The 26629-nt window shown below is 36.1% G+C and overlaps 1 protein-coding gene across 4 annotated transcripts; it reads right to left on the bottom strand.

The window, feature by feature from the left end:
- Window positions 1–7: 7 nt before the first annotated feature.
- Window positions 8–23783, bottom strand: LOC114242388 (protein lin-54 homolog). Of its 4 annotated transcripts, none has more exons than XM_089740096.1 (22): window positions 23374–23780; window positions 21783–21918; window positions 17583–17668; window positions 16563–16688; window positions 15642–15870; window positions 14947–15059; window positions 14718–14790; window positions 14081–14205; window positions 13104–13179; window positions 12560–12642; window positions 12354–12431; window positions 11449–11551; window positions 9925–10014; window positions 8876–8946; window positions 7397–7540; window positions 5477–5629; window positions 4442–4520; window positions 3873–4080; window positions 3129–3240; window positions 2072–2211; window positions 1317–1560; window positions 8–605 (listed from the first exon to the last, which is right to left on the bottom strand). In XM_089740096.1, exons 1-22 carry the CDS (start codon window positions 23422–23424, stop codon window positions 594–596), a joined length of 2532 nt encoding a protein of 843 aa, XP_089596222.1. In that variant the 5' UTR covers window positions 23425–23780; the 3' UTR covers window positions 8–593. The 4 variants fall into 4 exon arrangements, with proteins under 4 accessions (XP_089596222.1, XP_089596221.1, XP_028029326.2 ...); XM_089740095.1 differs by having other exon boundaries at window positions 3129–3252; XM_028173525.2 differs by lacking the exon at window positions 16563–16688 and having other exon boundaries at window positions 23374–23783.
- Between the last annotated feature and the right edge of the window lie 2846 nt (window positions 23784–26629).

Consider the following 26629-nt stretch of genomic DNA (forward strand, 5'->3'; position numbering starts at 1 on the left):
AAATAAATTTTCTGTAAAAATCCATTTATCGCCACTATACACTATAATTACCTTCCTCCTAAGGTATCCTTAAGACTAGTAAAACATATTATTTACAGCAACATTATTTACATTTAAAAACAACAATAAAAATCTCTTAAATTGATTTATAAAAGAATCCATTTTCAAAAAGTAGATACAAATATTCACAATTAACTACGTTTACGAAACTTGTCAAGTATTTATTTATAACAGTCTTTTGGAAGCAATTACACTACACCTAAACTTTATATTTAATATTGCATTTATATTATTCATATAATGTTTACATGTAAAAAGGTTCTATTTATTCCAAATTAAACTACTGTATTCGTCAGATTAAAATATTTACATTTAATTTCTTTAAAAATGTCAAGACGTATATTTGGTACGTAATATCTAACTGGTTAACTAAATTTTAGCAAGCAAATTGATTTTTCTTATACATAGAATGGCTGGTTGAATAAAAGATATTAGCCGTAGGATGACAGTACGTTATTTGAGTAAAGTTAACCTAAGGTTTTGCGGAGTTTTAGAGATGTTTTCATCTTCAGCGCTGGCAAATTTCAAATCTGTCACGTTTGTCCCTGTGATAAAATCGATATGTATTAAAATAATATGTTTTTGTTTATGTAATCTATTATTTTAATATCGGTTTAAGGAAGGATTCCTTTCTCCCTATATCTAAAAGGATAACTTTTGTAGACTGGATTTTTTTTTAAGTGAACAATTATTGCAATGATTAGTAACACATAACAATAATAATAATAATTGTGAGCTATCATTTCAAAGGCTCACAAACCTCAAAGATATTTCTTAATTTACTGGAGCTACCAGTTATCAGTGGCTGATTAAAAGTCCAGAGCGCCCTAGGCAATCACTTTATCGGCGCCACTGTACCGGCCATAAATGGCTATTATAATACTATAAGTTTTAACTAGTTGTTTTTGCAATTACGATGACGTTGTATCATCAAACCCTAGACTTTAGTAGACCAGGACCCTTATACTTACGCTAATGCGCGAATGAAATACAAGCAAACCCGCAATATTGTATAAATACGAGTATATCGATGCTTGTGCAATATAATTGATTTATTATAGATTTAGATTATAGATCAGCATTTAGTTCTTAATCGTCGATGTGTTAATTTCTTTATTTATTAAAAATTCTGAGCTTGCGCCCCCCTTGTAACTACACGCCCCTAGGCACGTGCCTAATTTGCCTTACGGATAATCCGCCTCTGCCAGTTATATAGTGTATATGTTCCGGTCACGACCGCGTCACGTGGCACTCACCACATCGAGCAGCAAGGAGTCGTGATGCGAAGCCCCGATGATCTCGTGCAGACAGCGCGCGAACTCTTCGAGCACGTCTCCGAGCGCGTCACGGGGCGCGTCACGGGGCGCGTCACGGGGCGCGTCACGTGGCGAATCACGGGACGCGTCACGCGGAGAGTCGTCCCGTCGCTCCACGGCGGCGGCCACCAGGCACTGGCACACGGCCTCGATCACCTCCATCGTCATGAACGTGCACGGATGCCTGCAAGCCACATTAGTTTCAACACTAACAATCTCGACAAGGAAGCAAATGTTAAGGGTAAATTGTTATCTTGTAAACACAAAGCGAATGTTTATCATAGCTATGTTCTACTGATAAAAGCAAAGCAGGCAAAGCTCCATTGTGACTGTCACTAGTGTGAAGTACACGCAAAAAAAAACGGTGCTCGTGCAACTTGGTTCACGTGAATGAAGTGAAACTTCTTTTTGATGTGTAGTATTATTGGTTTTCTTCATTTTTCATCCTTAAATCAAATTGCTGCTTTAATAGGAAATAAAGTGTATAAGAAATGCCACATCTTCAACATTTATATTATATATATTTTAAACTTTAGATAAAACTTTATTTATTTTTTATACCTCTCGCTCTATCTCTTTCTATTCCATGGTAGTCGTTGTCGGAAGTCGCTTTAGAAGTTTCACTTCAAACATTAGTGGGGTGTTAGATATTCCTTAAAATGGTTGCTAGCGTGCCTCGCCTATTGAATACTGACTTGGGCTGCCCCAGCAGGGCCGGGCGGAAGGTCGAGTCGCTGTCCTGCGTGCGGAGGCGCATGTCGCGGCGCCGCTCCACCAACTCCTGCACGTTGCGACACCCCACGCACTTACACATCGCCGTACACGCTATCTTCGCCTGCATACACATCACATAAATGAGGTCGTCATTACATGTTAGAATTGTATCATTCCTAAACGCATCTAATGTTAATTTAATACAAATTTTTTTTCCTACCTCAGCTGAGGGCCTTGAAGAGGCTATTTCAGCGTAACCTTAACTAGTAGGTAAGCTCACGGGGCTCAAACCTGACGACGTTGCTAACACGAACCCTAGCAAGAGCCGTGCTTCTCACACCGGATCGGAAACGCGACCCACTGAGAAGATCTGGCGAGAAACTCAGTGGGATGTGTCTGAGGGTTAATTTACTCGTCGAGCCCTTCGTCACAAGCGACGGGTTCGACGAGAACGATGACCGGTGCTTGAGGTACCTAAAAGCACCGTTAGTGGATCGGGAGGATCCGGAATAACGTGTTTGACGTCGACTGCTTTCCATTCTTTCCGCAGGATCGGGAAGTTAATACCAACTGACAGCTGTCACTCGTCTAATATGTGTCAACGTCATTCGTGTGCTCGCCCCTTTTTCTTCTTGCGCCGTCAATGAGTACTGACACAAAAAGGTGTATGTCCGTTAGAATAAGAACTATCCATGAAAATCTGCGTCTTTATTATAAGAAACCCAGACTATCACTCCAACATTATAATATGCAACAATAACAGGAGTTCCTCTCGTTGTCACAGCAAGACCGAAGTATACCAACTTTAAAACGCTATATGAACAGACTGACTACATATCAGAATCAGTGGTTTAAATTATGATACGACTGTCTTTTTTTAATCTTTTTTAAACTCGCAGTTTCAAATTCATTCTAATTTTACTATCACTTTTATTTATTTTAGGAATAAATAATTGAAAAAATCTGATTCATAGAAACTATTATTGCAACAAGACAGAGTTAATTACTATGTAATTTGATAATTAATTTTTAGTTTACCTCGTAACATTCACAATAATTCTTGAGGCATCCACTTCGTTTACAGTTGCAGCCCTTGTTGTGCCGCCTTATGATGTCCGGCCCGCCGATTTTTGCTTTCCCGATTTTCGGCCTGTGAAACTTGCTTTAAATATTTCATTTAATAAAAAACAAACAGTAAATTAAGCTGTACTAATTTTGGTGACTACTTTTTTTTATTGCTGACTAGCTGACCCGGCAGACTTCGTAGTGCCTCAATCGATAAATAAAAGACCTATACTTTTGTATAAAACAAAGTTAGAACAAACAAAAGGAAGCCGTCCGATGGGGGGACATCAAAGGAAAAACAAAATTGTTATTTTTATTTAATTTCGAGCATTTTCATATTTATTTTAAGTCTTTTTTTAAACCTTTTCTGGACTTCCACAAATCATTCGAGACTAACGAACAGCAATTTATTTTTATATGTATAGATGTGTATAGACGAGCTCACGGCTCACCTGACGTTAAGTGGTCACCGAAGCCCATAGACATACGCAACGTAAATGCGTGAGTTCTAAGGTCTCCGTTTTTGCAGCACAACGGCTGCCCCACCCTTCAAACCGAAACTTATTACTGCTTCACGGCAGAAATAGGTAAGGTGATGGTACCTACCCGTGGGGACTCACAAGACGGCTTACCACCAGAACACTTTAAATTATTAGTAACAATAAAATTTTACTGCTGGTAAAAAAATATTAATGATATTTACAAAAAAAAACTTACCTAAACGCATTAGGATTCCTCTCTAAGCACGCCCTGATGGCTTTCTGCCTTAACGCTTCATTTTCTAAATTATTATGACAATTATTGCAGTTGCATTGATTGCAAAACTCCCCGTTCGCGAAACAGTCGCAGTACAACTTGAGGCACTGAGACTTTGTACAATTACACGCCTTCCTTGGCCGAAGACCTAGTTCCGTGGCCCCCACGTCTACAATGAACGTTAAGAGAATTAATTATTTTCCAATTTGTTACTGGATCGCATGCATACATAGACAGACATGTCGTTAAGCAATTTTTTGTTTGCTCAATCTCTAATATATGTATTGTTGGATGTTTTTGATGAACTTTTTTGGATATTTTTATTTGCGGGTAGATTGCCGCTGCCTATAAAAGTTCGAAAAGGGTCTTGGCGCTCCGTTCTATTTTATTGTTAGATTAATTCCTTTAATTTAAGCTAAATTGTCATTGTATTGTACTTAGGACGTAGGATCTGATATGTCTGTCTACCTAAAAAAAAACAGGTCAAACTATAATACATAAACTAGTATAGATTGACCGTGATGACTTACCGTTATCGGGTGAAGGCGACGTTTTCGGTGGTGAGTATACTATTTCGGGTTCTAATTCAACCAGTGTTTTGGACTCGTGCTGAAATTTCAAAATTATTGTAACGGCTCTGCCTGTGACATCAAATTATACGCTCTATTAGGAATTGTTTGCCGCATACCACCTATACATAACAACCCTTTGCATATATTTTTGCCATTTCGGCTATAAGCATTTAGAGCGCCTTTGAACAAACTCTTCCGGATCGTCAAACGAACTACGAATATTCTAAATATAATTTCTAATATTACTATTCGAAATAGAGATTTTTATAAATCGTGAATTTTTTTTATTTTTTCCAAGCCCAGTAATATCTTTTTAATAAAGGCTTTTTAACTATCCTCATTTAAATGCCAAAAGGGCAAACGGGAACCACCCGAGACTCGGCTGTGGCATCAGCCTTGATGTTGTTTATACCAGACTGTGACCACACATCACCTGTGGTCATATACTCGTTAGCATTCCATGGTAATAAAAAAGAACAAAATTTAATACGCTATTATCTATATATTAATACGTGAAGCAAAAACTTTGTACCCCTTTTTAGGAAAATTTCGCGGATAGAGGAGTATGGAGTTTCCCACACTTATAGAGAATATAGAGGAGTGCAGAATGTTATTTTTTTTAAATTGTGCATAAAAAAATACATTAAAGCAATAAAAACATTACACACGCTACCATGTATTTGACACATACCAGCATTCACACTATTTGTTTATTGTCAAACTTTTCTTATTGCTTATATAGTCTGTGGTCAAATTGAGAATAGATTAATATTGTTTGTCTAAAGTCTAAAGTGTAGTCTTAGCGAAATTTGTAATTATTGAAGTATTTGACAATAGAATCATAATAGTGTACAAGCTTATAATTTCAATATTAATTATAGTCGAATTTCGACTACCGAAGACCTCTAGTAGAATGAATAGTGTTAAGACAAAGAATAATTTTTACGACCAATACTATTATACTATTCGATAGGTTTGTTTCAGCGCACTAACCATGTTGATAGACGTCTTGATGTCTTGCTCGTATACAATTTCCCTGTCGTCATACTCCTCATGTTGGAAATTCGGTATCACAATTAGCGGGTGTTCGACGTTATTTCCTGTGCTGTTGTCCATACTATCCGCATTCTCACCCATTATTTGACCCTATACAAAAAATTTAAAAAGATATAAACAGATGTACATTTAAAAATTTAAAAATTTTTGTAGCATAGTTTTCGCATTTTTCATTTCATATATTATGTACATAATAAATAAAAATTATATTTAAAACGAAATTATTATATACCTACGACATTATTTCAAATATTTTTGATGTACTTAGATTTCAAATAACATCGTATTCGTTAAACTCGAAACTAAATTTGATGCCGTCGTGGCCTAAAGGATAAGACGTCCGGTGCATTCGTATCTAGCGATGCACCGGTATTCGAATCCCGCAGGCGGGTACCAATTTTTCTAATGAAATCGTACTCAGCAAATGTTTGCGATTGACTTCCACGGTGAAGGAATAACATCGTGTAATAAAAATCAAACCCCCAAAAATATAATTTGTCCGCGCGGTAGGAGTGGGTGATATAAATCGTATATAGATTCAATATCTATATATCGCAGCAATATCGTTGAATCCGATATCGCCCCGCACGAAATCTATATATCGATATCAGCCGATACACGATATTGCTCGATGTGATGCGCATCGGCATATCGTACCGATTCGTGAATATCAGCAATATTCGTTTGGTTCGTATCGAATCGGCCAGAGTGAGTGAGCGCACGATAGAGATATCATGTGATGAATGAAACAGAAACAGGCATTATCCATACAATTGTAAACCTTATATTATTTAAGTCCATATGTCTGTAGATTATTCTTAGCGTATCAGCAGGATACAATTAAGGAAAGAAGTTTCAACTTTCGACCCTAACTTGAATGCAGTATAGCCTATTTGCATCGTTGAATTTAATTTCACGCGCTTTGACCTTGAACTAGAATTTTTGGACAAGTGTTTATAAATACTTAAAAGTTTTTTGTGTTTGATTTTTAAAGTACACATTTTTCTATTTTTAGTTGAATCCAAATAATTGAGTTTATTTCTTGTGTTTGTATTAAACTTTTGAAATCTACACTCATTTGGTATATTTTGTAATTTTAAATTAAGACACAAAATACTAAAAACTGAAAATAATGTAGCCAGTCCTAAGCCTGGTAAAAGCATGAAGGAAAGTTTTTTTGATATTTTTATTTTCATGTTCTTTTTATTACTTTAAGATCATATTATAAATTGATATCAGAAAACCAACCGTATAACGTTGACTTAAATCTATATCTACTACGATATTATATCAGCATATCGTTTCAAATCTCAAATATCATGAATCGAGAAAATCTACTAGCATCCATCAATATATAGATTCCGAAAATATATAGATTCAATATCCGATATTGATCCTCGATATATAGATACGATTCGTTACGCGGCAAAACCGATATTACCCACTCCTACCGCGCGGGTAGGTACCACCACCCTGCCTATTTCTGCCGTGAAGCAGTAATGCGTTTCGGTTTGAAGGCCATTGTACTATTACAAGTGAGACCTTAGAACTCATGTCTTCAGGTGGGTGACGGAATTTACGTTGTAGATGTCTATGGGCTCCAGCAATCACTCAACACCAGGTAGGCCGTGTGCTCGTCCACCCATCTAAGCAATAAAAATAAAATAAAAAAAACAGTTCGAACTGAACATTGACTGTCGTATTGCTGTCACATAAGCAACCATTTCCACCACGCACACTTTCGCTTGCTTTGAATTTCAAACGTTGCGTTTTGGGGTCAACGGTGCTAACCACAGCACTAGAGAAGTCGCACTTCGAAGTGTAGACACGTAATAACTAGTGCATGAAGTAGGATACCTCCAGGGTGTCTGGCTGCACGTGGTCGCGCAGGGCGGGCTTGACGTCGTCTGGGTCGTGGTCGCGCGGCTCGGGCTCCCGCTTGACGAGCGCGGGGGACAGCGGCGCCAGCAGGCTCTGCGGCGGCCGCGCCGGCGGCGGTTGCTGCGCACAAATATTTCGGCACGTTACATCCACACTACACTAGTCTGAAACACATCACTCATTAGTTTTTTTTTAAAGGGATTTTATGACCTGGTAACTAAGACCTTTAAGTCAAGTCTTACTTTAATTTATATTCTTTTTTTTATGAAAAATGATAATATGAAATGAAATGAGATGATATGGTATGGTATAGTATGAAATATAATCTCAGTAAAATGGTGGTCATTTACTGAGACTTTTTCAGTGGACTTTTTGGAAGATCCCCAGAAGTTACGTTCAACGGCTTTGTTTGATTTGCCCATATTTGTGCACTTTTAGATACTAAACAGTTAATAAACTACCATTATTACACATTTAAACCTGAAGAAACACTAAATAGACAAAATAAAACAAATCGCACAACTTCCCGCCAAAAAGTTCTCACTCATTAGTAGAAAGAAATACAAGCACTTCCTTTCCGTCCGTATCGACATTTATAAGTGTTAATTAATATCTCCCATCTTCTTATTCTTTCTTTCCTATTACCCTCTGCTGAGATGTAGGGCTCAAATTAGGGCGATCTTGGGTAGTCTGTTCTAGCTCCTCCCACATCATGCCCAAGACGCCTAGCTCCTGCGCCACCGAGCGACGCCAAGTCGCTCGTATATATCGCCCATAATTTTAACAATTTCATTGGCAGTTTCAACTCATCCACAACGAACATTTCATATTATCTAAAAAGAACTGATGCGGCGTGGGCCTACATTAGTGTCTAAGGATTCAAAGAAGAGCTTGATATCAGATGAGCTGTGAGTTCGTCTGCACAAGTCAGTAACTAAACGAATTCTAAGACGTAGTGATTTCAAATCTGTAAAAGTATCCTAAGTTATAAAAATAAATCGTATTAAGAAGTTTAAAAATTAAAACATGCTTAAAGATTAAACTGGTCAAAATGACAGAACGAAGTTATAAAAAAAGTATTATATCCTAATCGGTTTTTGGTGCATGTGGAAATTATCAAATTAATTGGATGTCTTAACGTCTGCGAAAATGATGTTCAATTCCATACGCATACCAAACAACTGACATCGAGTTGAAATGTATAAATTATGACACGTTTAGAAGTCGAACTTGTTATGACATTCCAAAATTTCCATAGGACTTATCGAGTTACATTAATTATTAGAAGAAATATTTATAATCGATATATTCTCGTGTTTAAATTATCATTAGTTTTATGTAAACTGTGAATAATCGACACGTTGAGCGAAGGTGCAAATGAAGTATTTCGACTTAACATTCAACAATTTTTTTTAAGTAATATTGTTTACAGTTCCTAAAAGAGGACAAACTCACCGTCGCGGCGGCTCCACTCTTGCTGGTGAGCGGAGCTATCCTCACCAGCTTGCGATCGGGTTTCACGGTCACTGGGCCACAGAAACGAAATAAAAACATTTTAAAATCTTAAGTCAGAAATTACATTCAAATTAATATTATGTTTACGAAATGACTGGAATGACACAAAGATGACTTAATTTCGAATTTTCAAAACGAATTAAAACATGTTCTGGATTTTAGAATTTAAATGTGTTGGAGTTTGAATATGTAAGCAATGGCAGGCAACACTTGACACATGTACGGTTACAGATTTAGAATATTGGAATGCTTATTTAAATGTTTAAAACACAATGACTTCTCATCTAGACACGGTCAGAGCAACATCTTAGAGTTTTATAAAAACTAGTGGTCCCGCAGTAGTCGAAATTCGACTATAATTATTTTAAATTATAAGTTTGAAAATTATTAAGGTTCTATTGTCAAAGGCTATTCTACTTCTATAATCACAGATTTTAATAATATTAAATATATACAATATTAACCTATTCTCTATTCGACCACAGACTGAGCAATAACAAAAGATTGACAATAAACATGGAGCTTATATATGTTAGTGTGTGTATCAAATACAAGGTAGTGTGTGTAATGTTTTTGTTAATGATTTAATGTATTATTAATGCATCATTTTTAAAAAATATTAGCATTCTGCACTCCTTCTCTATATTCTCTATAAGTGTGGGAAATTTCATACTCCTCCGTCTGGGCAATTTTTGTAAAAAGGGGTACAAAGTTTTTGCTTCACGTATTAATATATAGATAAAATATTGTAATAATGTAATAGTGTACAAAGTGTTTGCAATATCATTATATTAACCATGAAACAGAGTATTTTTTAAATAGCCCCTCACCTACAGAACCCAGTCCTCTCAAATTTAACCGTCCAACAAAATGTTTTAAATAACGAAACCATATTTTTTTTAAAACTTTGACATTTTTGATTACCAAAGAGCATAATTAAATACGTGACTTTTATAAATATACTTGTTTTTAGTAAATAAAATATTCACCTTTAGACGAATTTTGTAAATTCCCTGTGATGATCAAAGGTGGTGGTTGAGTACTTAGCATTTTTTCTGAGCTCATCTGAAGGACTGTACCTGTAATAATAAATTAGGTTTGAAAACAAAAACATTTAAAAAATAAAAAGTCAATTTGCTCAGAACAGACTCAGTGACGCACAATGCTGAAGCTTAGTTGAGCATTATGCCGCATAATGCGCTCTTGTGCTGTAATTGGAAAACGGCCGCACTGTGCAATTTTTGAAATCAATCGCCAATTTTGAATTTGGTGCTTATTATGATGAGATTGAGAAGATGATATTCTGTAACATGGATAGATAATGGTCGAGCCAATACTTAAACTTATATATCTCTCAATATGAGACTAGCTTCGCCGAATTGGGTTCGGATTTACTTTTGTTCAATATCGTTTATACGGATTTATGTGATTTTTTATAATTTTCCTTATGTTTCGACCTCTGATTTAAGATCATTTATATAAAATAATATTAAAATGAAGTCAAATACATATGAAAATAGTTAAATAATATACTAGAACCCGTTTCAAATTTTCAATGTTCAATTTGAAACCATAGATACAGCGCATGATGTATGTATCCAATATAATAAATATGTATATACCACAGAGTCGGTATTTGCAATTTCTTGGGCAATACTTGTCACTCGCTCACTTTCAATTTTGTAGAATACCTTATTGCACTATTTTACTGATACAATCACAGATTATTAAGGGTCTGAACGATAGTTTAAATTGTATCTCTCGATGTAAAAATATCGTCGTTTACACAGCTATAGTAGGTCAAACTTAATTTTTGTTTTTCTAGAGATTCTTCATTCGTTTATTCGCAGCGTCTCTGAAGAGGTTCATACAAAGCAAGCAATAACTTTTTTTTCTACCTAAACTGAGAGCCTTGAGAAGCTATTTCAGCGTAACCTTAACTAGTAGGTGAGCTCACGGGGCTCAAACCTGATGACGTTGCTAACACGAACCCTAGCAAGGACCGTGCTTCGCAGAATCTACCACCGGATCGGAAACGCGACCCACTGAGAAGATCCGGCGAGAAACTCAGTGGGCTTGTGTTTGAGGGTTAATTTACTCGTCGAGCCCTTCGTCACAAGCGACGGATTGGACGAGAACGGTGACCGGTGCTTGAGTTTCCTAAAAGCACCGTTAGTTGATCGGGAGGATCCGAAATTACGTGTTTTCGACTACGAGACCGCCGTCACTTATACTTATAGTGAAACGTTTGTATCACCCTAACAAATTCTTTATTTTTGGTAAACTTCAAAAATGTAATTGAAGAATTGCAATTTTTTTGTTTTTCCCTTGCCCTTGATTTAAAAGATACACGGGAAGAGTACGTTTGTCCTTTTCTAGACTAAAAGTGACTTTTTAATTTTATAAACTGATAGAATACATGTTTAGTCGTTTGAAGTATAGACCTATTTTCTTAAAATGTTTAGCTAAGACACTTCTACATTCTAAAGGGGCGATATAGTATTGCTTGCTACCTTTAGCGTCGGTCAAGACGAATGACTTGGCTGGGAGCGTCACCGAGGAGGAAGACTTGGAGGCGGCCGGCGTCGAGTTCGTGACCAGTCGAATATATTGTATCTGAAACAGTCATCACCGATATTATTGTCATTTTATTTTTATTTATTATATTTTTTATCATATTTTTATTTATTATTTTATTCACGAACTAGCCGACCTGGCAGACTTCGTAGTGCCTCAATCGATAAATAAAAGACCTAAACTTTTCTATAAAATAAACTTAAAACAAACAAAAGCAATCCGTCCGACGGAGACACATCAAAGGAAAAACAAAATTGTTATTTTTATTAAATTCTGAGCATTTTCATATTTATCTACCTTTTAAACCTTCTCTGGACTTTCACAAATAATTCAAGACCAAAGTTAGCCAAATCGGTCCAGCCGTTCTCGAGTTTTAGCGAGACTAACGAACAGCAGTTCATTTTTATATATATAAATACCAAAAAAAAATATTTTTGAAGTGAAAACTTCTTTAGAATCGTTGTGATTTCAAACCGGATGCAACGGAAAAAACGACAGGTAAGAGACACAAATACAAAAATGTGTAGGATGAAGCCAGCAAAGAATGAGACAGAAATATACATACTATTTAATACAGCGCCATCTGTGAGATTTTTTAATACTAACGTGTGTATGAAAGCTCTTGTAGTGAATTTTAATTTAGGATTATACGTGAAATTAAAATATCAATTCACAGAGGGCGCTACCTTACAATTATTTACTAATGACAAAATTTTACATATACTTAAGACGTTTAGGATAATTGTATTTTAATTTTGGAAGGTTTCACTTCTACCACGTGTGAATTGCACACATTTTGTATTTAGTTTTTTTTTTATATTTTCAAAAGAATAACACTTACGCCTTTACCCGGTACATTGATTTGATGCAGTTGCGTCCGCTGCCCTCCTTGCAGAATGACATTAGCATCTTTTGTAATCTATCAACATAAATTTTACTTAACAATATACTCTTTATTCCTTTTGTATAATATAACACAAAGAATAGTGTAATAGAGTGTATCGTTTTAATAATAAAATAATACAATAATGTAAATTATTAACTCACTTGTCCAGTCTTTGATGGCGCCGTGGTCTTTAGGATCACATTCTGGTTAGGATTTGCTGATATGAAAACTTTTTTCGTTGAACCTACAATACAAACATGTTTTTATTTTTATTGCATAGATGGGTGGACGAGCTCAGAGCCCACCTCGTGTCAAGTGGTGACCGGAGCCCATAGACAACTACAACGTAAATGCCGTTACCCATCTTGAGATATGAGTTGTAAGATCTCAGTATAGCTACAATGGCTGCTCCAGCCTTCAAACCGCAACGCATTACTGCTTCACGGCAGAAATAGGCCGGGTGGTGGTACCTACCTGTGTGGACTCACAACTCACAATAGGTCCTACCACCAGTAAAAGTTTCAAAGACACATTAAAAAATGGGTTACCGGCCACGATTGGTCGAAGCTGGTTCAAAGGGGACACGAAGAAGACAACAAAGTTGATCTTCGAAGTCTTAATATAATGATATTTCCGTAATTGAATATGTAATTTGGGAATGATTTCATAAATTCATCATTAAGTTAATATCTTGATTTCAAGTACCTTTTTGTGGAGACGACTTCACGGCAATAATTTGCTGCTTCTTAACTCCTTGCTTAGTGGGAGAGGACAGCAAAACCTAAATATGCAGTAACTAATTTATCGAAAACATTACATACTATTTGTAAATAAAAAACAGAATTATATTTAAGCAAAATACTGAATTAAGAACAAAGTATTCAACACAGGTATTGGATTATGTATTTCTTTACCATCCAAGTACAGTCCGCGCGCGAGCTCCGAGGATTCGGGGGCTGAGGAAGCGGGCGGGCGTGCACCGCGCCCGACCGTCGCTTCATACCCCGCACTCTCCCAGTATTAGTGTCGACCTTAATGTGAGAGTACGCTTACCGACTCGCTGTTTTTAATTTTGCGATAGCAGTATTAATTACGTGTGATTTCTAATATAAATAGTTTTACACTTATAAGTATTTTTGTTTGCACAAATAGCTATTTAATTTGATGAAAAAGGAATGGCGAGCACTAGCATAATAAACATGTCTTAGCATTAGAGGAACATTACTGACAAAAGGATAGCTTAATGGAGGATGTTGTCGAATCATTTATTATTGAAGTACATAAAGAGAGTGTCAATAGTACATCAAATTCTTTAACTACTGATTAATCTGATTGCGAGAGTAATTAATAAGATTTCACGTTCATTTTGTTCAATAAGTATCAGTTCATTAAATTAAATTCATACGTGATCAATTGTTTTTATTTTATTTGAAGTACATAATACCCTCATAAAACTATTTTATAATTTACACTCGCACGGAGGCTTAAGTTTTGTGAGTATCGATAGCGCAATATCGACTAATTACAACACTAGCTCATTACGACAACATTCCTTAAAAATCCTCGGAGCTCGCGCGCGGACTGTAAGTTTACTCCAGATACCATTAAAAGTTATTTACTGTAGAAGTGATACATGCTCCATCCTGTCAAAAGCCTGTATAAACTTATACCGTGAAGCTCACCTTATTTCCAATAGATATAGGGACGGTTTTCTGTTGCATCACGTACCGGGCGCCCGCGTTACTTGACGGCAACAACTTTGTTAGTACTGCCGGCTGATTACTTGTATCCGTGTTTGAGTGACCCGCTAAAAAGTAAATAGTTTTATTAATAAAATGGTAATCCTCATCGCTTAAAGAATAACCGAAGAAACCTCGAGTCTCGTCGAATCGAACGATGCGATTGTGAGGGTGTTAAAATGCCGCAAGCAGGTTTCTAATGAATTACGTAGGTACTAAGCAAATATTCACGAATTACTTCCACGGTGAAAGAGTAACATCGCGTAATCAAAATCAAACCTATTGAGAACGTTAAAAAACTCGCACTAAGCACGTTGTAATAAATATTTTTTCTTTTTTTTATTGCCTTAGTAGGTAGGCAGACGAGCGTACAGCCCAACTAATGATGGTGAGTGGTTACCGCCGCCCATGGACTTCAGCAATGCCAGGGACAAAAATCATAATTTGCGTGATTACTATCTGCTGAATTGGAAATAACAGATATTTTACTGTTCAAAGGTGAAGCACGATTTCTTCGCAGTGGACTTAATCAGAGGGTAATGGTTAAGTCAGCGCGTGAGTGGAGGTGACGAGCGCTTACCTTGCACTACGACCTTAGCCACTAAAGGCTTAGCTTGAGTTGTTCCGGCGGCCTTTGCTGGTGTTAACTGTGCCTGAAACGGTAACATATATTTAATGTATAAAATATATATTTTGACCAACAAACCTTTTTTATTATTAGAAGCAATCAAGTTGATTTGTATGAAACCTTTTTGTTACAACTCTGATAGTGGTACATGCAATAGGATCCAGGAAATGGCCATTAGTACCTGATCAGAATTAGCTCGGACATATTGGAGAGTGGCACCTGATCCGGCAGACACCAGCTTAATTTTCTGTGCTCCTTCAGCTGGTACCATAACTAACTGCTTACCAATTTGAGCTAGAAATAGAAAACATTTTTTATGGAAACTTCCGTGAACAAACTTACCGCACACCTTCTGTTAAGTGGTTACCATATCCCAAAGATATTACAACGTGAATGTCGCTGGTTGAAAGACGACGAGATAGAAGACTCAGCCGTATTGTTTAGAGTCTGTTCCAGTGCTCAAAGCAAAAGGCAGAAATGTGCAACACGGTGTTCCCTGCCCAAATGAGTTTACAATACGCTCTACCATCAGTAATTACGTGAATTTTGCGAATTTCATCTTTATTACATGGACTAATTCCTTCAACATAGAAATTATTTGTTCCCATATGTTAAGTATATAGGTATTTAATTTGTCCGCCCGCAAAATTGGATACGAGGAACATACCGGATGTCTTATCATTTATGTCACGACACTCACAGTTTTAGAAGTTTAACTGACTTCAATAAAGAAGTCCATAGGTTTTTTGTGTGATTTTAACAATACCACTTACTAATTAAATTCCTACCCACATATCAAATTAATCATCAGTTATATTGAAATGAATATGAATACTGAATGGTAATTAAAAAATTATATTCATAACAAAATCTCACCTAGTACAGCATTGCCTTTTGAGTTTGCTTGTACACCAGCCACTGAGACTTTTTTTGTATTTTTATTCATCACAAACGTAACAGGTTTCGGCGCGATGGCGTATTGCTTGCCCGGGCCGAACGTGGTCTTCGGTTTGGTCGTCTGCGACAGGCGGGGCTTCGGCGCTATCGGCACTTGTCGCGGCATGCTGCTCACTTCTGGCTTTTTAGTGGGTTTCAAAGATGCGGTCTGTAAAAAAGATTCATTTATAGAATTTTCATCATTCAACACCACAATATAGATTCTGCGAAGCACTGGTCTTTGCTAGGGCACCGGTCATCGTTCTCGGCGAACCCGTCGCTTGCGGCGAAGGGCTCGACGAGTAAATTAACTCGCAGACACAGCCCACTGAGTTTCTCGCCGAATCTTCTCAGTGGGTCGCGTTTCCGATCCGGCAATAGACTATGCGAAGCACGCCTCCTGCTAGGGTTCGTGTTAGCAACACTCCCGGTTTGAGCCCCGTGAGCTCACCTACTAATTCGGTGAATCTAGAATAACCCCTCGAGGTTACTAGAATAGTTAGGAAGTATAAAACCACAATATTAGTAGTCAGTTACAAGGTCGTTCGCTCAATAATCAACTCTGTTTGATTCTGGAAATGCTTCTCAAACTTATGTGTGATTTAAGGAAAAAAGGTATCGAGATTCATTGGATTCTAGAAAGAGCATTAAACCAATTACCGTTCATATACATCTTCTCGGATACAAGAGATGATTGGGGTCTTTGTCATGATAGAACTTTTGGTACGATTATCGCCTTTAAAAGAGCACAGAATTATGAGCACCCTGGCACTAGACGTTCGCTTTTGGAGTCGCAAATCTCGTAATTGGTGAAATCGACTAAATAACATGCTATTCATTCGAAAGTTTTTAATGAATTACCTTTAATAGAATGTATTTAGGTTGTATGGTTATTTCTTTGGAAATGTTATCACTTTCCACTTTTAAGCTATCAAGATCTAAATTAAGATCCAACATTGTGTCTTGTGGTGTTATTATATTCATTTGCTGAAATTAATCCATAAATTTAATCTATAGTAGGCATTATTACATCACCAAAAACAAATACAATGCCATTTTACAATTGGGATGTCCGTCCCTAATTTAACAGATAAGACATCAATGTCCCATCAGGCATGAGATTGTTCCATAGACAGCCCACAGAGTTCCTCCCCAGAGCTAGTGTTAGCAATTCTCTTAGGTTCAGCTTCTGAGCTCACTTTCCCTTCCGAGCGTAGTTGGAATAGCCCGGTAAGCTACCAGTGATTAGATAAAGAAAAATAATAGGATTGTATTGGTGATAGAAAGATACCACATTTTTTTTGTATGTCTCCAAATGTGTATTCACGAGCAACTTAAAATAAAAGATAAATGCTTAATAAAATAAATCAGTTTTAGGAAAATTATTAACTCCGACATCAGTATACTGCCCACATTTATGCTGCAAATTAATGACAAGTTTCAGATAGAAGGCTAGGATAATCATTATTAAAATACAAATGAGACTTAATAATTTAATAAACTGGGTGATGGCAATAATGCTGATTTGTTCACCTCTCAGCTCCAATTCCATTCTATTGACATAACAATAGAGTTATTTATTGAATAAATGTGTCTGTAGTAATGGTAAACAACTCATTTACCATAATATTAAGCTATACACTAATCTCTGGCAAAACATTACTAGCTGTGATTACTAAAAAGCGAATAAATACTGTGATTATTAAAAAAAATATTTGTTATTGTAAATGAGATTAACTACACTAGTCTATGCATATAGACAACTATTCAAATTGAAATAATTCATTAAAAATGAACTATTACAAGTTAATTAACTAATTACATATTTATAGCTTATAATATATATTATGGTTAAACATAAAAAAATGACAGTATATTTACGTTCAGCTCAATAGTCACTTCAGGTTCTGGAGTTTGATCATCTTGCACAGCATACTCCGGAAGCGAAAACTGGTCCCCTGTAAAATCTGTAATTAATTTTGATTTATTGTACAAGGTAAATAAATTATATTTGAAAAAATATATTTGATAATCGCAGATATCCATATACATTGTATATTGTACATTGTTATATATTATACAATGGGTAATGAGATAATTGTTCAGCAACATTTTTTGGTTGCATTTTTTTATTATTTCCACAAATGTGTTAACAGCTCAAATCCACCTGGTTAGTGGAGCACATAGACACCCCCACGCGAATTGAGACACCCTTGAGTCATGAGGTCTATGTCTTAATTACATATCGTCGCTGTCAAACCAAAATCTGCTATGTGCAAAAACTCTATTTTGAATTAACGAGTAAAAACATTTTCATATAAAAATTTATATTAAGGTGAATTTTGAATCTATATGAAATGAAAGCTATAGATAAATATTAAATCTATAAACATATAACAGTTTTTTTATAAGGTAGATAGGGCTGTGAACTATACGAAAAGGTCAAAAAGTAAAAACCTCAAAAAGTGCACACTGCAGATTTTGGTTTGACTATGATGATATACAAAAGACACGTTTTGGGGCAGAAATACATAGAATGGTGGTACGTACTTATGTGGCACCACCTTACCTACACTAATCAGTAAAGTATCTAGTGATAAACTGTAGTGTAAATTTTGGATTTTATTCTCAGCCAAAGCAATAATATCAATAAATGAAAAAATTGTAAATGTAATACATATAAGCACAAAATTAAAATCAAGATTGAGGTGTCTGTGATTATTGTTGCAATTCAATCACTAACTAGTAATAATAATTTGTCATTGCAAAATTATTATCAAAAATATCATTCAATGGTGTTTTCATCTTCATAATAGGCTCGCTCAGGGAAGAATTGTGTGAATTCATTTATTTTTTGGCTTTTGGCATCTCAGGGAATGTTTTCATTATAGTTGAATCATGGTTTGAAACATAAATTGGACCTAAATTGTTCATTGTTGTAAACAATTTAGGAAAAGAAAGAAATTCTTTTGTTTTGTGTTGTTCATTACTGTAGACTACAGATATACTAATAACATTTTAATAATGTCATAGACCAGAGGTGGGGAACCTTTTTACCTTTAGAGGCCACATTTAAATTAGGCAGCAATAAGAGAGGCCGCATAAGCTGATTGACCTAAGAAAGTGACTTTTGTGAAATTATTATAGTTTTTCTATAGATTTAACAATTTATTGCATTATATAGAAAAAATAAAATATAATATTACAAAATTTTAAATATAATATACATATAAAATAATATAAAAATATTATAAAAAAACACAATAAAAAAATTATTTTTATTCACTAAGTTAGTGACTTATTTGGCTTTATTTTTTGTTGAATTGTATATTTGGATCAAGCTTCGTAACACACCGCTTTAATTGATCCTCTAAATGTGCATCTGTAATTTGCGTTCTTAAAAGACTGGGCCATTTTCGGCCTAGCTACTCGTGCTCTCAAGGACATTAATGAAATATCTATAGAAAAAAACATTTCATTTTTACATACTTATTGTAAAATGTAAGGATATTTTAATGGTAGGATAATTAAAATCATAAATAAAAAGAAATTAGCTTGACTAAGCTACATTGATAATATTGAAGGAGTTGCCATAGGTAAAATATATTTATATTTTAAACAATTCACATTAACAGCCTGGCCACGGGACATTCGCCGATACGAATATTCGCGCGGTGCGAACGGCGAAGCGTCTTGCGACTAAAATAAGCGCATAGAAATGTACCTAACAAGCCACGCGCACCGGCGACCGGCGAAGCGACCGGCGAAATGTACCGAGCGAATCGCGCGATGCGGCGGGCGAGCAAAACAAATGCATGAATACGGACGGCGCGAGCCACGGAGTCGAGCGGTAGTCGCGGCGAATAGTACAGTGATTAAATGAGTTTAGTTGTTTTCGCCGCGAAAAATTAACGCCGAAATTTTTATATTTTTTATTTATTTTTTATTTTTAAAGTCGTCGTGGCCTAACGGACTTCCGGTGCAATCGTGTTGAGCGATGCACCGGTGTTCGAATATCAGGCGGGTACCAATTTTTGTAATGAAATACGTACTCAACAAATGTTCACGATTGATTTCCGCGGTGAAGGAATAACATCGTGTAATAAAAATTAAATCCTCAAAATTATAATTTGCGTAATTACTGGTGGTAGGACCTCTTGTGAGTCCACACGGGTGGGTACTACCACCCTGCCTATTTCTGCCGTGAAGTAGTAATGCGTTTCGGTTTGAAGGGTGAGGCAGCCATTATAACTATACTTGAGACCTTAGAACTTATATCTCAAGGTGGGTGGCGCATTTACGTTGTGGATGTCTATGGGCTCCAGTAACCACTTAACACAAGGTGGGCTGTGAGCTCGTCCACCCATCTAAGCAATAAAAAAAAAGCTGAAGTACTAGCTAGACCAGCTATTTAGAAGTCTAGCCACCCAAAGTATTTCTCGTACTTCTTGTGGAATTCTCCATCTATAGGTATACTCCGATTCTTATTCAAATCATGTACTTCACAATATTTTCCAAATAATAGGTCCTGAACCAAAAAACTATTAATTTGTAAGCAATATCGAGATAATTTCGATATAGACATTTCGCTGTCGGACTTCCTTACTAGTCGCGGCGGCGAACGTGAGTACCCGTGGCCTGCAAACGGTGCTGCGCGAATGGTCGCCTCGTCCACCGCTTCGCTGTTCGCACCGCCGATCCCCGTGGCCAGGCCGTAAATCTTCTTAAAAAACATTAGATTGCAAAAAAGTAGCAAAATATATTAACTTATTTAATTAATGGATTTTAAAATTCATATAAAATACTATATCTAAACAAAAATCTATTTTTATACTTTTAAATCCGTAGAATAAATCATTACAGGAATGAATAGTTATTGAGCTTAAGCAAAAAAAAAAAAAAAACGATGTTTTGACGTTTGACGTTTTACATTTGATCACTCGTTTTCGCGCGACGCGCGACCTCAAAGATATCGGCGTCAAGAACTGGAAGGAGAAAGCCCTGAACAGAGCAGTCTGGAGGGACATACTGGACCAGGCTAAGGCCCACCCTGGGCTGTAAGGCTAAGATGATGATGATGACTCGTTTTCGCACTCTTATATTATTTTACCTGCCTGCCTGTCTACCTGGATATCATTATACCTGCTTATTATATCTAAGAATATTTAGAATTAGGTCTGTGTCATAAAGTATAGTAATATAAATAATATTTAAACTGATGATGATGTTAAAATGTCAGCATATTGACAGCAAAATCATATGATATAACCAAAAATTCTTATCTTATTTTTTAAATATCTCTGTATCCCCATAAACAATATTGATTTTAATTTGTTTATAACAAAAGGGCTTTATATTTTTTTTATTTTTTTATTCCTTAGATGTGTGGACGAGCTCACAGCCCACCTGGTGTTAAGTGGTTACTGGAGCCCATAGACGCCCACAACGTAAATGCGCCACACACCTTGAGATATAAGTTCTAAGGTCTCAGTATAGTTAAAACGGCTGCCCTACCCTTCAAACCGAAACGCATTACTGCTTCACGGCAGTATAGTCTGTTATTTAAACTTAATTTCATTACTGTCCTTGAACTTCGTTTAGTGGGCCGCGCAATGTATGGAGGGTGGCCCATGTCCTTTGTTTTTATTTTTGACATGAGAGAAAATGTTGTCTCGCAACAGTAAGTACTTCCGAAGCAGGAAAGTAAACGGCGAGGATATTCTCATGTTCGTTTGGTTCATTCTTATTGCAACTTGGGGGCGCTAAAAACTGTTTAAAAAATTAACATTGAGTGTCCAAGTCTAAAACGGATGGTCTGTGGTCCAAACCTCGCTCATGCGTGTTAGAGTCCGTTTCAGACTAGTATTCTGACGTCATGTTACAATATGACTGTCTTTGGCGGGATTTTTCGCGCAACTGTCATGGCGTTGATGTACAATAGTTGTTTTAAACGAACTCTACCATTTTGTACTAGGTGGCAAAGGGCCGCACAAGAACCTCGCGGAGGTCACATGCGGCCTCGGGGCCGCAGGTTCCCCACCTATGTCATAGACTATATGATTTTTATTTAAGTTTTTTTACCGATGACTTCTTCCGTTCCTGCATCCATTAAAATTTGTTGTTCTTCAAAATCCATTGAGAGATCACCTGAGTGTTCATTTGCAGAGAGAGTCATATTATCTTGACTAACAACCACTCCGGCATTATCAAAATCCATCTGAAAACCCATTTCAAATATTGAAATTTCAAAAATGAAACACCATTCCTTCTTTAACTCTATTACACAAGATTCAAAATATCATAACAGTAAAAATGCTTATATTCTATCATTCTGTACTTTCTTTTATAAGTAACACTAAAATTGCATGAAAATAATATTTCTGTTAAAACAGCAATCACTTATATTATTTTTTTACTCCTTGTAAAAATGCTCTTTGAGATGTACGTACTATGCACCTACTCATGTCAGACAGATTACTATCTCTGTTGTATGTGCATACTGTAATAAAATGGGTATGCATGCAATATGTATCCTGTTTTGATTTGAAAACTACTTCCAACTGTGAGAAGGCACCAGTAATACCTAGTGACTGATTCAATAATCAATGACTTGAATTACTGGCTTGGATGCTTTGCATAAAAAAAAAATTGATTTTATTGCTTCTGTCAATCTTGTAAAGGTAAAATGCAAAATACTGTTAAATTGTTACCTTAATTAAATTAATTGAATGAGAATCATAAAACAGAAATATAAAACTTACTCTATGAGCAGTATATAGTAGGTTTTTTTATTTAAATGAGCAGATAAAATGAAAATGGCTAAAATGCTTTTTTATCACGTCACCACCTAGCGTGAGAAAGGTATTGAAGATTCAATGGTAAGAGATCCCACCTTTCATTCAAGTGCTTCTAAAGTATCAGATTTACAAAAGATTATGTGAATCCTTTCACATAATTCACATTGAAGTGAAAATGGAATTAGACACCAAATACTAGTAGAGAAACTTAACAAAAAAGGTTTTAAGAAAAAATGTTTAGTCAACTGGGCATCTAATTTCTTTTAAGTGTAAAAAGATGATGGATATAAATAATAAGTAGGTGACAATTATTTTTTTACAAATGATGGATGTAAACTTAAATCTCATCATAGAATTCATGAATGGAAATACTATCCACTGCGGACACTTTTTTGAAAGATTTTCATTAAATGTCAAATGAAAATGATTGTCATGAACTTTATTGCTGTACATAAACAGAAACCTTATTACTATGAATTGAGTTTTGGTTATCAAAACAACAGACCTCAGAGATCAATTTGAAACTGAAACCATACTTCAGATACAATTTTACATTATCTAAAAATGAAAACTGTTTTTTTTTTTTGTTTGATCCTGAGTTTATAACTTAACTATTACACTAAGGAGGATTATATTATAATAATGAGGATATAAAAAATGAGATCTTTGCATGTTGTGAAAATTTATCAAGATTGTTGATGCAAAGTATGATTACCAACAATTCTGGAATACTATTATGTCATAACTGATTCAGTACAAATCGTAAGTTTGTGTGGTTGATTTATTGAAGTGCCTTTAATTATTATAACAAACTCGTTGCTAAATAAGCATAAAAATAAGAAAAGAATGTCTTGAATTCTGCAGTGAATACTTACACTTTCTATGCTTCCTTCTAAGTTTAATGAATCATCTAAGTTATGTTCCATTTTGAACGTCTGATTAAACGTTATTATTCACAATTAATATCACAAAAAGATTTTATTTTTCACTCCGGTACACTAAAGATTTTTGATGGTATGATAGTTTAAAAGAGGCCGCCATTTTAACTTGTCAAATAAATGGACCGAAGTCTCACGAATCGCCACGGTTAAAAACAAATTTAGGATTCACAATACATACATTTATATGATATATGAGTAATAAATGAATACGCACTTTGTTTAACAATTAATAAAAGCGTCTGTCTAACTATTTAAAGTAGATAAAATAGGCTACAATTTTACGTATTTCCAAAAGTAAACATAAAATTCCTTAAAATTTCGATGGCGCTATTTTGCAATTCAACTTTTTAATTTTGTGAACCATTCGCCAACATAACGAAAATAATCGATTCTCTTACAAAAGACAGAAGTCGATTTTTATTTTTGAAAATAGTAAAGTTACAGTACCTAAATATACCTATACCAGAAAAACATAAAAATAAGACTTAAATGAAGCTAATTAATGATGAAAAGGACGCGAGGGGAAAAATTCTAATAACTAGGTACTTCACTAAAAAAAAAAAAATGGCTGTTGCTACACTTTTATTTATTTACTAGCGACCCGCCCTCGCTTCGCTTCGGAAACATTAAAACACACATGAAACCAAAAAAAAAAATTAAAAAAAGTAGCCTATGTTCATCAGGGACAATGTCGGCTTCTAATGGAAAAAGAATTTTTTAAATCGGTCCAGTAGTTTCGGAGCCTATTCGAAACAAACAAACAAACAAATCTTTCCTCTTTATAATATTATTATTATTATAGTATAGATAATTTTTTTTTTATAGCCCTTGTAGGCCGACGAGCATACGGCCCACCTGATGTTGAGTGGTTACCGTTGCTCATGGACTTCAGCAATGCCAGGGGCAGAGCCAAGCCGCTGCCTACCGCAAAATATATATATATCGACGCTTGAAAGGCAAACGTGACTAAGCGACAATGCGTGAACTTTACAGTAGACTAATTTAAAGTTGAAATACCTGAAAACAAAATTTATTTTAACGAATCTAGCTGTAGTAGAATCTAGCTAGTAGCTTTAGGATTGAAATGATTTTAATAGACCTAGAAATATAATTTTTTTGCGCATCGAATATGGTTATTGCCTATCATTTATGTACAAAGTAATTATTGTCGCTTAGTCACGTTTGCCTTTCAAGCGTCGATATATATATATATCTCACATAAGTACTACATTTTATTTTGCGCATCTTTCTACTTGAAAATCAGAGACAGATTGAAGCTTAGGACATTCTTACCTACTATAATTATAATTAAGTTTAACTAAAAAATGTGAGTTAAACCTTACACCCGGTGCGACCAGTATTTTTAAATTATTCGCAACTTTAAGAAATAACTTTGATTATTACAATGCAACTAGATGCCATAGATTTACTCTGCCTTGGCTGTTAAAAATTATTTATATAGTAATGTAAAAGACTAGAACCCTAAATATTCGGCTATATAGAGTATTTTTATAGAAATTAAAAATATATATACTAGAACAATGAATCTAACATGTTTACTTTTAAGTTTTTATTATATTTGCCTAATACTCTATTATATTAATTTAAAAGCTTTTTTGTTAAATTATTATTAAGGTAATCGCTATACGATTTGGGATTGAGCAATATAATCATAATACGATTATAACTTTTCTCTGAAACTTGACAATGCGACTAACGCGTGTAGAAAACACACACGCAACAATAAATTATACACTTAATATTTGAGGTCATAAGCTGAACACATTTTTTTTTAAGAGATTTTATGACCTAGTAACTAAGACCAGTCATGTCTTCTTTTAATGTAATATTCTTATTTTTATGAGAAATGATATTATGGAGTGAAATGAAATGAAGTGAAATGAAGATGATTAATTTGAGACATTAATCAACTGGGATGAAATGAAATGAGATGAGATGATATGTGATTATATATGACGAAGGAGATACAAAAGCAATGTTTTTAAAAAGTGTGACGTCAGCACTAGTGACGTCACAGTTATTACTTTCTTGACGATGACTCATATTTGGGCTTCCGAAACAAAACTTCACGAGAACTTGGTGAGCTGCGTATATTTCACGAGAAGCATAACAACATTCCAGAGAGATCAATGACCAAGCGCTTTTTTTTTTTTTTTCCTACCTAAGTTGATAGCCTTGAGAGGCTATTTCAGCGTAACCGTGGCTAGTAGGTGAGCTCACGGGGCTCAAACCTGACGACAATGCTAACACGAACCCTAGCAAGAGCCGTGCTTCGCAGAATCTACCACCGGATCGGAAACGCGACCCACTGAGAAGATCCGGCGAGAAACTCAGTGGGCTGTGTCTGAGAGTTAATTTACTCGTCGAGCCCTTTGTCGCAAGCGACGGGTTCGACGAGAACGGTGACCGGTGCTTGAGGTACCTAAAAGCACCGTTAGTGGATCGGGAGGATCCGAAATGACGTGTTTTGGGCGACGTCGACTGCTTTCCATTCTGTCCGCAGGATCGGGAATGTAGTTACCGGCGGCCACGATGAGAGGGTTCTCGTGTCGTGCCGCTTTATCGAAGTGGCGCATCGACGCCGACTGCAAATACTTACTGACGGACTCTAAGTCCAGGTCGTCATGGAGGTCGACGTTCCTGACGAACCACGGGGCTCCGACGGCTATCCTGCAAAAACGGGATTGAATAATCTGGAAGGATTTAAAGTGAGTGCAGGCCGCGTGAGCGAACACTACACTTGCATAGGTCATGACGGGGCGTATGCAAGTTTTGTAGAGTGTCACCTTATTTCTAAGGGACATTTTACTTCGCCTGCATATCATCGGGTAGAGACGTCCTAGAATGAAGGCGGCACGGTCGCGTACCGCCTTAATATGAGGCTCCTTCTGTCGAGGGTGACGCCTAAATATTTGACCTTCGGGGCCCACGGTATGGACTGGTTGAACATCGTGATTGGGCGAATGGCGGAGGCGGAGGTGTCGACGCGCCTAGACGGGAGAGGGTTGCTCAACGTGGTGTTCGGAGGGCGACCCCTTTTGAAGAGCACCGCTGTGCTTTTCGTGGGGTTGATGTCCATGCGCCACTTCCGGAACCACTGTCCCATGGTAGTAGCTGCGGTCTGAAGTCGTCGATGAAGCAACGCCTTCTTCCTACGCGAGTAGTAGAT

This window comes from Bombyx mandarina, chromosome 03 (assembly GCF_030267445.1).
Source record: "Bombyx mandarina strain Sakado chromosome 03, ASM3026744v2".
In the NCBI taxonomy this organism is placed as follows: domain Eukaryota; kingdom Metazoa; phylum Arthropoda; class Insecta; order Lepidoptera; family Bombycidae; genus Bombyx; species Bombyx mandarina.